Source organism: Mus caroli, chromosome 1 (assembly GCF_900094665.2).
Source record: "Mus caroli chromosome 1, CAROLI_EIJ_v1.1, whole genome shotgun sequence".
Taxonomy (NCBI): Eukaryota; Metazoa; Chordata; class Mammalia; order Rodentia; family Muridae; genus Mus; species Mus caroli.
Window position 1 is genome coordinate 9510230 of NC_034570.1, and position 13572 is coordinate 9523801.

At 45.1% G+C, this 13572-nt stretch overlaps 1 protein-coding gene across 1 annotated transcript in view; it reads right to left on the reverse strand.

The window, feature by feature from the left end:
- The window catches only part of Tram1 (translocation associated membrane protein 1), a 27828-nt gene that overhangs the window by 4026 nt on the left and 10230 nt on the right, over nucleotides 1-13572 (reverse strand). The window contains exons 2-10 of the mRNA XM_021151565.2: nucleotides 12813-12876; nucleotides 11488-11609; nucleotides 11247-11363; nucleotides 9912-9970; nucleotides 8154-8238; nucleotides 3688-3758; nucleotides 3487-3591; nucleotides 1591-1734; nucleotides 1124-1284 (exon numbers count right to left, since the gene is read on the reverse strand). Of these exons, the coding sequence (XP_021007224.1) occupies nucleotides 1124-1284; nucleotides 1591-1734; nucleotides 3487-3591; nucleotides 3688-3758; nucleotides 8154-8238; nucleotides 9912-9970; nucleotides 11247-11363; nucleotides 11488-11609; nucleotides 12813-12876 (928 nt within the window). The remainder of the gene's footprint in view (nucleotides 1-1123; nucleotides 1285-1590; nucleotides 1735-3486; nucleotides 3592-3687; nucleotides 3759-8153; nucleotides 8239-9911; nucleotides 9971-11246; nucleotides 11364-11487; nucleotides 11610-12812; nucleotides 12877-13572) is intronic.

Sequence of the window (13572 nt, forward strand, 5' to 3'; positions counted from 1 at the left end):
AGCTACCCACACCACACTCACCCACCACAGCCAGGCAGTGAGCTACCCACCCACACACCACAGCCAGGCAGTGAGCTACCCACCCACACCACACCACAGCTACCCACACCACAGCCAGGCAGTGAGCTACCCACCCACACACCATAACCAGGCAGTGAGCTACCCACTCACACACCATAACCAGGCAGTGAGCTACCCAGTCACACAGACACATCAAGGGAGTGTTTACCTACACAAGCACAGCAAAGCAGTACAGTATTTGCACAGTGACAGGCACCTAAATACATCTGGCAGAAGCCAGGGCTCAGGTGGGACTCCTTTTTCAAACTTCATCATAGAGAGGTTAGTTAATCATCCCCCAAATAGTACAAGAACAACTGTGCATGAAGCTGAGAAAGATGCAGCTCCCTAAAACGATGCCACCACGCAGCAGCAAGTCGGGTGCTCTCCCTAATGACCCAGCAGTTCTACACCAGATACATCCCTAAGAGACAACAGAAAAGAGGTGTGCAGACAAAGATGTGGAAAGTGTGCTTGCTCCACCACCCAAATGTGCTCCACGCAGATAAAGTATGGCGTGTTCATACACACACTCAAACACAGGCACACACAGGCACGCACACACACACACACACACACACACACACACACACACACACACACGACTGAGCAGTGGTTACTCTGTACCACCGCTGCAACCTGAGCTCTGCCCCCATAGAGGGAGAGGGCTGCTGCCCAAGCGTTGTCCTCTGCTGTCCAATGCACAGCTTGGCATGTGCTCACTCACCCTCCATACATAAAAATGTAATTTACAAAAGTATTATGCTATGGCTGACGAGGTATCTCAGCAATTGGCTGCTTTGCAAGTTGGATCCCTGGAGCCATGGAAGATGGAAGGACAACCTCCCCAGGGCTGTCCTCTGACTTCCAGACAACATATAGATGCATGTACATAATACATAGAAAAGGTCAACTATGCCAACTGAAGCCAGTCAGGGCTGACCGCACACCGTACTGCTCTGTGTACAGAAACTATCTAGCAAAGCTTTGGGAATCAAAAGCCCCGTAGCTAAGATTCGGCATGCCTCCACTTCTGTGCTCCCATGACTTGGTCAATACCAACCTGTTCCTTTTCTGGAAGACCTGCCTTTGGTCACGGCCGGTTTCCTTTTCACAGGCGGGGCCTGGAAGGCAGAATGTTCCCTCCACCTCCGGAGCTGGAAGTTAATGAACTTCCACATCATGAAGGCTTGTGTGATGCAAATGGACGCGAGAACAGCGATCCTGAAAAGCACGTGGAAAACGACACAAAAATTCGACTGTATTAGATTATGCCGCGGAGTAGAAGTATTCTACTGTAATTTGATGTTGATGACCCAGCCTTAATGCTTAATGCAACAAAAAAATCATTCACTAAGAAAATCATCTTAGAAGTTAAACAAGCTTTAGTACTGTCTCACATGGACAGAAACCATCAACAGGCATGAAACCTCACCAAGGCTCCAGGCCCAGTCACCCCTCAGTTATTACAGCTGACAGGGAGAAGCTGGCAGCATGCTGAGGAACAGTGGAACGGTAAAGAAAGCGTACCTAACAGCCAACACGTTGAAGTTTCCAGTACTAAAGTCCAGCTTCTGATTCTCCGCTCTTGCGAGACCAAAACCAACAGTAAGAACTGAAAGAATTAGAGTCAGAAGTCTTCCCAAAACAAAAAGAACTGCCCAGAGAGAAAACCTGTAAGAAAGACATGCAAAGCCACAGTAAGAAAACCATGACGAGATGGTTCCATTACAGTCAGATTCCCTCCTGAGCAAATGCGTACTCAAGCAAGCAGTTCTTCTGCTGTGTTACGGGTGTGCATGTGTGTGGCTGAGCCCGTGAAGGCCGGATCATGGAGGGCGCCTTCCTCAGTTATCCCCACCTTACTGAGACAGGGCCTGTCACTGAACTCGAGCTCACCGACTGGCGGCCTGGTTCGCCCAGCCACAGGGTACTCTTGCTGCCACCCCACAGCTGGCTTTTTATATGGGGCTAGGTATCTGAACCCAGGCCCTAATGCTTGCAGTGAGCACTTTTCTACCAAGCCATCTTTCTAGTCCCTAAAACAGCATTTCTCATTCTGCAAAAAGATTTCTGTGTTCGAATTCCTGGGAAATCCTACAAAATGTAGCATCTTGTCAGAGGCCCACAGCATTGATCACCCTATTTAGGTTTTCCAGAACTCTAGTAGACAACGGCTTAATATTTCTGTTCATTGTGAAGTACTGGCGATGTGCTTCAGAACTTATGTAGTAAGCAACTGAAGCAGGCTGGGCTCAGGCCAAGCTAGCACTGCTATCAACAACTAATGTCGATTCCCATTTCAGAGGCCACAGACACTGCTCTCTACAGGTTACACCTTGTTTTGTTTTGTTTTGTTTTGTTTTTGTTGGAGACAGGGTTTCTCTGTGTAGCCCTGGCTGTCCTGGAACTCACTCTGTAGACCAGGTTGGCCTCAAACTCAGAAATCCGCCTGCCTCTGCCTCCCAAGTGCTGAGATTAAAGGCATGTGCCACCACTGCCTGGCTGGTTGCACCTTGCAAATCTTTCTTTTCCATCTGAGTTTTTCTATCAAAGTCTTTTCATATCCTTAAGACTGTATTACCCACTGGATTTCTGAGTTCAAGGCCAGCCTGGTCTACAGAGTGAGTTCCAGGACAGCCAGGGCTATACAGAGAAACCCTGTCTTGAAAACAAAAACAAAAAAATCTGTGTTACCCATTTCTTTATTTTCTCTCCTTTTGAAAACAATTTCATTATTTCTGGTGTGCATGCTGCAGGGGTAGGTAGGGCACATGCACGCCACGTGGAGGTCAGAGGACAGCTGTGTGCATCTGGTTCTCTCCGCATGCCTTTCTGTGCTTCTGGGGACGACCGTAGGTCTGCAGGCTTTTCTGTTGAGCATCTCACCAGGCCAGTCCCTTTACTTTCTCCTAAAAGTTTTCTTCTGTATCGCTCATTTTCCCAAAAGAATGCCATGCTATTGCAGCCGTACAGCACTAAGTCCAATACAGTATCTGTCCAGCTAAGAAACACTATTCTAAAGGAAATAGAGACTATGAACATTGTTTTTAAAATTACTTATCTATTTATTTATGTGTATGTGTGGGTGTTGTGCCTACATATATGTCTGTGAACCGTGTATATGCCTGGTGCCTGTGGAGGCCGGATGAGAAGAGCATTGGATCCCCAGCAACTGGAGTTATGGATGGCTGTGAGCCACCATGTGGGTGCTGGGAATTGAACCCAGGTCCTCTGCAAGAGCAACAGGCGCTCTAACCACTGAGTCATCTCTCCAGCCCAGAGTATCACTATTGTTAAGTGGTGGCTCTGCTTTCTTTTAATGTACTACTAACAAAACTGCAGAATTCTCAAGGGCACAGGCTTTGACCATCCAGACCCTGACTTCAAAGACCCGCTGAACAAACAGGAGAGGACAGCACTTACCCTTTCTGATACTTCTCGTCACTAAAATAAAATAGACGAGAAATGTGGAAAAGAAACTCAACGAAATAGTGCAGCACCAGAAGAACAAGGCCCAGGTGGTTCAAGCTGTTGAGAGAACACAAGAAGAAGAGAGGGTAATTACCCACTCAGATGAAGGAGCAGGCTACCTGCTAGGCAGACCCGAGCCAGGTATCAACTCACTTCAGAAGATAGGCTCCAGCAATATGAAAGAGATAAAGGCCAATGTAGACGAGCTGACGAGGAATATCTTCCTGCAAATACAAGGACACATGGAAGGTGAACAACTCGGTCAACACTCTCACTTTTAATGCCATAAGCCATATGCATTTCTTACATCCGGATGACTTGGCATCTTAGCCCTCCCTTTCTGGTAGTCACCTGACCGAGACAATAACAACGGCAGATAAAGTGCCATCGCTGAAATCTACACTCACAAGCAATTAATCCCCCAATATGCTAACGAAGCATCAGCAGCCTCCATACACCAGTTTTCAGGGGGCTTTCCCTTAGTTGTATACAAACAAGTGTCACTGTGCTCACCTACTCCAGGTGTACCACACAGAAAAAGCCAACACAAGGAAACTAAGTTCCGTGCTTCCTGGGGGTGTGGTCTTGGGCAAGTTAGCTCAACTCTGCATCAAAAGCCTAAAAAGAGCACCAAGAAAAAAAAAAAAAAGAAGCTAGGAAGCATATGAGAACCCAGGGAACCACAGCTGGAGAGCACCTGGCCCAGGGAAGAATAAGGCCAATTAGAAACATCTGGGAAATGACTGCTTCAGGGCACTGCACCAGGGCAAGCTCCCTAGGGCGCCCCAGTCTCCATGGGAGTACCTCAACGAGGAGGCTGACAACCACACTCTTGTCTGGCCCCTGGTCTCTGCTGTGGGGAAAAGGAATGAACCAAGAAAGCTGGGTAGAACTGGCTTTCTGAGAAGGGGCTCACAGAAGCAGCTTGCTGGTTACTCATGAGTAGGCCACCTGCCTGAAGACGGCTCATCACAGCTGTGCAAACTACAGAGCAGTCTGACACAGCTGGGAGAAGCAGTGTGCTGTGTTCTCAGCACATTCTCTCCTGTTGTTCTATGGTTTGTTGGGCTATTACCTTTCTCTACCAGAAGCCACAGTGAGATTTAGCTTACGATTAACACACAAAATACTTATAACAATGAGTCATTTAATAAGTGTTCCAGAGAAAGTTCTGTGGTGTGATTCTGGATGTGTGCTTCCATGCCTGGCTATTATATTCTCAATACTTATAATAGCTTATACAAGAAGGAAATCGTGGAATGGCATAAAATGTGGATATTTTCATTTTTTTGTGGAAAATCTAACTGGTATGTTTAAATTATGAATTCCAGAACTTCTACTTCTTCTTCCAGGATATTTTTAGTAAAGAGCTCTTGTAAATTCTATTTTCATAAGAAAACACTTCTTGACAACACAAGCTTTATTACAAATGATCACACATGAACCTATGAAAGGTAAAGATTCCCCTATAGTCCATCTCAAACTGAGTTTAAAAAGCTCTCATAGTACAGGGATAATATACATTGATTACTCTGAGTGATAATAAATGTCTGGGAAAGGCACACAAGGCTTAAGATACTTGCATCACTGCCACCTTAAAATCCTTACCCAGGTCTAAGGACAGACTCAGAAAGCCTTAGGAAATCGGAAGGGAGCCTGTAGTGGGGAGCAGCCAAGACTAGAGAGGGGTGACCGGCTGCCAACAAGCAGGGCTGGGAAAACATTTCTTTTTTTTCTTTTTTTTTTTCTTTTTTTTTTTTTTTTGAGACAGGGTTTCTCTGTATAGCCCTGACTGTCCTGGAACTCACTTTGTAGACCAGGCTGGCCTCGAACTCAGAAATTCACCTGCCTCTGCCTCCCGCTGGGTGCTGGGATTAAAGGCATGCGCCACCACGCCCGGTGGGAAAACATTTCTAAACACTTGACATAACAATCAATTCTATTATCTGTAATAAAAGCTAATTTGATTACCAGCAACAAAACATTTGACCATTTCTAGAGTTCCTTAAAAGCTTCCAAGTTCAATCTAGCTAAGGAATGACTCCTCTTTGAGATGGAGTTTCATGTCATTTTACCCAAACAACCCTCCTACCCCAGCCTCTTCAGTACTGGCACTGTGGTTACTCACGGCAAGGCCTGCCTACGAAGTGGCAGTTCCAGTCTTCTCCTGGGCTAAAAGGAGATGTGCTGACACTGAAGGTCCATGATTTAAACATTCCCATTCAGGACACTAAACTCCCTGCCTCCACCAGAGCTCAGCTCTTCCCTTGTCCTCACTCCTCTGCCAGTCAGACTGCTGCCAAACAGTCACTGCACTAAGTTCCTTGCAGTAAAGATTTCTCCCCAAAATACATTTCATAGAGTAAATTTTAAGAACCGATTTAACACATATGCAGCTGTTACTTTCAAATTATGCTAATTACTCGAAACAGTTACTTTCAACTGTCACGTGGAAGTGTTAAAAATAGTTTCAGTTAAGTTCTAAGTTATGCAAATTATCCCATAAAAATGAGAGCACACTTGTGGAGACGTGCCATCTGGCAGGAACTGATAAGAAAGAGCTTTAGGAGATAAATGAACAACTGCTTTGAAAAGTCCCTTACACTCGCCAGGGCCAGTGCACATGGGCCAGACTGGGATTAGTAATGAAACCAAAGGTATTGTACCCATGGGTATGCAAACTCCCAAAGAACGCTTACAGTAGCTGAGCCATGCCCAGGAGCCCCAAGAGCATCAAGAAACTATGATTCTCCCAAGACTGTTGTCCAACAAGGCTCTCCACAAGTACACCAATGTTCCCTAAAATCTCTGTCCAATCCATAGACGGTGGCACACATTTAATCCTATCCTATCCACAAATGAGGGCGCACACACACCTATCACTTCCCCTCAGTCAGGAAAGACCGAGGAAGGAAGATCAGGAGTTACAAGCCAGACTGGGGCTACACAGAAAAACCATCTTTAAAGATATGTGTGTGTGTGTGTGTGTGTGTGTGTGTGTGTGTGTGTATCTTCTATATAAAAGAGTAGTTGTTAATCTCACAGGGTAAGGGGCACAGAATACGGCCAGTGTCACTAAGTAAGACTGCGTTGGTACTTAACTTCTTTACCAGTGGCCAGCAGCTACTATTTTGCACAGCACAGCCCGAGACCCAGGTTCCACACAAGGAGCTCACCAGACAGGGAAGAGCTGCAGGAAACTGTGGGTCTAATCATTTTTCAGACATTCCAAAACTGAGTGCCCTCACCTTACCTTATCTGATCAACTGCAAAAGCATTCCTCTTTCTGGCATGTGCCAGAGTACACGGCTTCTCCCTTGGAGCTGTTTGCTAAGCCTAGCAGAACAGAGGGCACACATACAGAACAGAGGACAAAGGGCCTATCTGCAGTACATGCTTTTAAAGACTATCTGTGGACTTTGGGAGGGAAGAGAGAAATCTGTCTGTCAGTAAATAATGGATGTCATAGTACCACTTAGGAAAACTTCTCGAAGACCAAACCTTCTACCCCTGGCAAATGTGGATAAGCACGCATACAACCAACAAAAAGTAAAATGAACCCGTGTGCAGCCGTAACGTAACTGCGGCTTAGTCGTTAATCAATGACAGAAACTGTCTCGCCTGGACCCCAAGCCGTTTATCCTTCCCTGGCATTACTTTCAAGTACATCCTAAATTATTATTAAACTATTATTAAACTAGATCTACACAAAAATAAAGATATTTGATTAATTTATTGCGGGGGTGGGGAGGAGGCAATCCTGAAAGAATATAAGTGTGAAGTATAAGGCAAAGTGTGCAGAATGGAGAGGGGGGAGATTACAGAGGGGAGCGCACCCTCCCCCCATCTCCCCCACCATGGGCGCGCACAGCTGGGCAGCTTCTGAGGAGCCAGGGGAAGGAACAGTAGCCATGACAGTAGTGGTCGGTGACTGTGTAGCCCTGCAGGCCAGCTTCTTAAGGGGGCACGGAGCGCCCCAGTAGTTTATGTACTTCTCCGGGCACAGGCCTCTCGCACAGGCTAAAAGACGCCTGCCCCACCCACCCACCTCAGGAAGGGTANAAAAAACTTAACTGCCATCTACTTTTTTGTCAACACAGATTTCTTCTTTTAGACTTATATATAGAACTGCTAGTTGAAACCCAACTAGTTCCTGGTGAAATAAATTGCTAGAAGAAAACCAGTAAGAGGAAACTAACACCATTTCTAAAGAACTTGGTTAAGTTTTAATTTAAATTACCACTAATTTAAAAACGAGCAATCAGCATGCTAAAACAGAATCAGAAGTGCTTTTTTTTTTTTAAAGAAATAGTTGAGAGTTTTAGGTTTCGAAGGGGGAGGGGGGGCCGAGAACACAGAAATAGAGCCAAGGGCACAGGCACACTCAGACCGTTTGCTTGCTTTTTCTTTCTTTCTTTTCTTTTATGTTTTCAAGACAGGGTTTCTCTGTGTAGCCCCGGCTGTCCTGGAACTCACCCTGTAGACCAGGCTGGCCTCAAAGGCAGAGATCCACCTGCCTCTGCCTCCCGAGTGCTGGGATTAAAGGCCTGTGCCACCACTGCCCAGCGACAAGTCAATTCTTTAAAGTTAAAAATCAAAATAATAGAAATCCAGCTTACTTTTTTGGTTTTCTGGAAGTAGAGTTCAGGGAATGCATGGAGCCAGTATGCCAGCTGGGAGATGTAGAAAAACTTCATCTGAAATCTGAGTGAGAAAGGGAAATATCTCTCAAAGAACAGCATTTAAAAACTCACAAAGACAACAACAACCAGAAACCAAAGCAGGGCCAGAAGGCAGGGGAGAAGAGGTGGCCAAGCTGTTGCAGTCATCTCATACAACGGCACGCCCACTTCAGGGGAGCCTGGCCCGGTTTCCCCCACTCAGTCAACAGTGGCATTGTACCAAAGGGCAAAGCCAGAGTGCAGAACACCTTGTCTGTCAGTTACCTAAGGCTGAACAGAGACCCACAGATCGACAAGGCTTCATCAACAGAGAGATGGGGCAAAAAGTCCACCAGTGTTACAAGGAATAGATGGTAAAAGGGGAGGGGCCAGGGCAAAGCAATCGCTCAATGCATCACTGGAAATGGGCAATATTTTCGTTAGTGAGATATTACTTCCTCTGGGCTGCAACATGGGAGAACGCAAACAAATGGAGGCAGAGGCAGGGAAGTCAGGGAAGGCAGGGCCGAGACAGGGAGGGTTCTCGGGAGACCGTCTTAGTCAGACTCCGTGTCTCCTCTGAACACCATACACCTCTGTCTCTTCTGCCTAACCATCTCTTCACTCTTCCCTGAGTGTAAAGAGGAAAAGCCAACCTGAAACCATTTCTAGAAGGTACACAGCTGCATGTAAGTATGACTCAGAAAGGGAGACATTATAGCACTGTTGACTTTAAAACAGGTATGTTTATGGTCACATGTCTGCCTTCCTTTGTGAATTTTTCTCTAGTTTTTAGACCACCAAGTATTCAGTGAGTACTATCTAGGTATCCATACTTTCCCAAGCAGAAAGAATAAAAAAAAGAGACAGCTCCAATGTTGATAGGAGGACAGAAGAATCGATGGGTAAGAGCACAAAGCAGGGCTCACACACATGGGACGATAGAGAACATCCAAAATCGTTTACAGATGCTACATAAATATAAACCAAACAGCCAACACTGGGTGCAAGGCAAAGCAGCGAGGAAGATTCTCTTACAATAGGATCAGGAGGGAACTGTCTCGTTCGGACAAGGAGCTCCCAGAAGCAATGCAGAGACATCCAGGATGCAAGCAAGAAAAAGAACCCCAGGCTTAGGGGTCTGACAGAACAGAGAGAAATGAAGGAATATGGAAAGAAAAGACAGAAACCACAGGGAGATGCAGACATGCCAACAACGGGGAAGGATACAGGTGCAGGAGGGGAAGAGAACACCAATTAAAATCGTGAAACCCGGGGGCTGCTCACTTATGGGCACACACTGCTCCTACAGAGGACCTGGGCTTGAGTCTAAGTAAGTGCCCTCATGGTGGGTTACAACCATTCCAAACTCCAGCCCGGGGGATCTGAAGCCTTCTCCCACTTTCTCTGGCACCAGGCACACAAAGGTACACATATGTATATGCAGACAAAACAGTCACACTCTTTAAATACTCTCTTTAAAAATGTGTTAAAATCACTTGTCTCAAGTTGGTAAAGGTAATGGAGATAGACAGGAGCAGCACCCATCTCTTTTTCCTTAGGACAGGGTGATGCCACTGTCCTAGGCTGCAGGCAATGCACCACCTCACGTACTGTCATCAAGTCCAGAGGGAGAACCACACAGTGGATTCGAGCTGTCTGTGAAATGAACAGTCTTTAGTTAAGAAAGGCCTGTGGGGGGAAAACATAACTTACGTCATCAGGTTATGGGGATAGGCCCTCCACAGGATAGTTGGGTCTGAGATATAGTTTTCCTAGGAGACAGGACAATTATTTGTGAGTATCATGCAAATATTTATAGTTCCTCATAAGAGGTTCCAGAGAGCATGCGGCAATCAAATGCTTTAGTTTGTCCAATGTGATTTGACTTGCTTAGGTTAGCAAAGTCAAAATGAGCCCGAAACGTAAAACCAAGTAAAATACAATACCCAGCTTTCCAGTACGGTCCAGTAGCCCTGCGTCCAGGTGCAAGGCAGCACACGCAACAAACGCTAGGCCCCTAACAGAAGAGCACGGCAGGAGCAGACCAGCTCCGGAAGGGTACATTTTGTCACATCTAACAGCGAACTGAAAACTGTACTTCTTGACAGAGGTTCACAATGATCCAAATTCATACAAATGCTATGCAAATCTTCTCCGCAGAAAACTAGATGTGTTTGGTGAACATTACAAGAAACAAAGCAAAAACTCCCTCCAAGCCGGGTGTGGTGGAACACGCACACCTTTAATCCCAGCACTCGGGAGGCAGAGGCAGGCGGATTTCTGAGTTCGAGGCCAGCCTGGTCTACAAAGTGAGTTCCAGGACAGCCAGGGCTACACAGAGAAACCCTGTCTCAAAAAACAAAACCAAACCAACGAAACAAAAACTCCCTCCAAACCCTAAGTGATGCCTCTAAGAAGACTGCACTTCACTGCTAACTCTTACATGAAAGCACACATACAACATTTATAGTGTACACACACACACACACACACACACACACAATAAGCTGACATTTCCCTTTTGACTCTTACATCAGTAAGATGAGATGGGCACAGGATTGGAAAGCTGAGTTTTAATATCTCTGACATTAACGGTTAGGCCCTGGCCATCTTACTTTGTCTGTTATTGATCTCCACCATAAAGACTTAAACGAATTATGTGCTTAACAACCTCAGAAGTGTGTAAAGCCACGCGATGGGATGTGAACGGAAAGTGCTGTTACTTAATGATAATGTGGATACTGTCTTTCCTCTCATTAAAGACACCTAAAGCTTGACTGCCATACTTAAAAATTTATACATTTAAGTTGGAAGAAGCTGGAGCGATCAAGGAGGAAATGACTAACAACACTCATGCTTACCTAACCTAGGCAAGTTCATTGCTGACATGAGATCCTCTTTGAGAACAGAGAGATCTACAAGCGACATATAGTGATGGCATCCCATGCCTAAAGACGTGAGGCTTCTGAAACAGTCAGCACGCTCGTTCATGAGCAGAGGTCTTAGTGTCAAACAAGAGGTAAGAACGACGGCCAAGGCCACACTTACGGAGATGAGAATGAACGTGCCCCACACACAGGCAAAAAGGTAGAATGCACTGAGCTGACCAGACTCGTTAAACTTGCTGTGCTTCGTTTTGGAGAAGTGCATCCGTCGGTTAATTTTCTAAAAATAAAAGCAGCTGTTAGGAATAATGGACAAATACAAAACATACTAAATATATGGAGATCAGCAGATGGAGAACTAGGAGTGCTTTACACAATAGGGATTTCTGAGATTGTATACTTACATCCAACACATACTCCTGAATTATGGCATGAATAATTATCGCCACTAGCATGTAGAAGGAGACTGTAGCCAAGTCTTTGAAACCATAGTGATATAGGGATGCTGATTCAGTAGCTTGTTCTTCTGAAGGCCAAAGGGACGGACACACACACACACACAAAAATATACGTGAGATTATGAAAACAGCACTCGGTACAACATAGTTAATGGAAACAAACAAGAGGCAAATAACTCAGTAAAGGTTCTACAGAGACCCCCTAGACAAGTCTCCCCGAGGGTCTCGGGTCAAAGGGAAATGACAACCAAAGAGGCTTTCTACAACCCAAAGCTTCAGGGTTTACTTACAAAAGACTTGACACATGTTAGTCACGGCCACCAGAAACCAAAAAACAGGGGAAGGAGCCACGCTCTACCAGCCTTGCCTGGGCTACTCTCTTGTCTTCTCTGGAGCCTCTGCAGGCCCTGGCTGGATGTGCAAACTGGACCATCCATTATGATGCTTGGTGGAAGCCAAGTTAACTTGTATCTGGCTTGGCTCTGATCTCTAAGCACTAGAGAGATGCAACTACTACTTAAAAGTTACTGCAGGTTTTTAATTTGATTTAATTTCTCAAAGCAAATACTAGTATTTTTGAGTTGTTGACAACTGTTCTTGGAGTGTGGGGGTTTGCTTAGGGACATTTAGGTAAGAACACCATCACCTTGGCATCTCAAGTACCCCCTCTGTTTTCTGTCACTAAATCAAACATTTATAAAACTACCAACAATAGAACAAATAGGGCCTGTCCCTCTGCTCTCCCACCAAGGTGGGGACCCCAGGGCAGGTTACTGTCAGACATTCCTAATTTCCTGAAGCAAGCATCTTCTCTCTTGCTTATGACAGTCAGCTGTAGCCAACTTTCCATGGCTACTTACTTTTTACATAGCATAATTTGGAAATACAACTTTCTAAAATAAAAGTATAGTTTAGACACAATTATCTGATATTTCCTAGAGTTTACTAATATGTTCTCTAGTCAAAATACTTGCTAGAGGCAGAATTCAACAAAAATGAGAAGAATGGGTCTGAAGAGCTTATATTCCTGGTGCAGAAAGCCTGCAGTGGAGCACCGCCCCTGTAGAAACCCTGATTGTACAACAACCTAAATGAGGAGCAATACAAAGAATTCTCTGATGGGATTTCAAGACCATGCACAAAATACATAATAAACAATAAACACAGAAAACTGGGCTTCATACACTGCTTAGGATAAAGGAATTACTATAGACTCCAGTGTCCACAGATCCTTCTAATCCTGTTCAGCTGCACATCTAACTAATACCTACCTGTTGCAGGGCGGGTAACATTATACTGAAGAGCAACAAAGATGATGGCTACTTTTGCTGTTACCTGGAGAGAGAAAGCAAGAAAGACGTTAACTGTGACTCTCTCCCAGATGAACGTACCAAGGCAAAAAGATTACAAAGTCTGCCCCTGGTTTGAAGAAAAAGAAGAAGGTCCCCTTTTTTGTGGCCCATTGGGTAGGCACAGTGGAGACTTCTGATCATAAGTAGAGTCTGGAGGGTAATTCATTGAAGGGTTTTCCTGTGTTTTCTATGGTTTAGACCATGTAACTCATCTGTACTGTTAATGCCCCCACCAAAAAGAGATAGCTTCAGTTGATCCAGTTAGCAATAATTTCTCAAAATAGCCATTCTCTGTTACAGAACAATCACCATGAAGTTTCCAGCAAGGAAAATGCTATATAAATTAATAAAAGGAAGCAGAACTTGTGTAAGAGATGGATCACATGCACTGTCTGTGTGCTCATCTTTCTCCCACGAGCACATGGGAGTAAATAATCGGGCAGTAAATATTTCTTTAACTTGGCTACTGGTCACAGTAAAGTGGTCAGAACCCAAAGATGGAATGTTTACTAAGCATGTACAGGTCCCAAGGCCAGTGATGCACCAGAAAGGCTCAAATACAAATGAATTAACTAATCCTTGATAAGACGCTGGGTTTTGTCAGGACTGGTAGACAAACTGTTCAAACACTGCAGGGTCTGTGCCTACCCTACAGATACTCAGGATGAAGGGCAGCCTA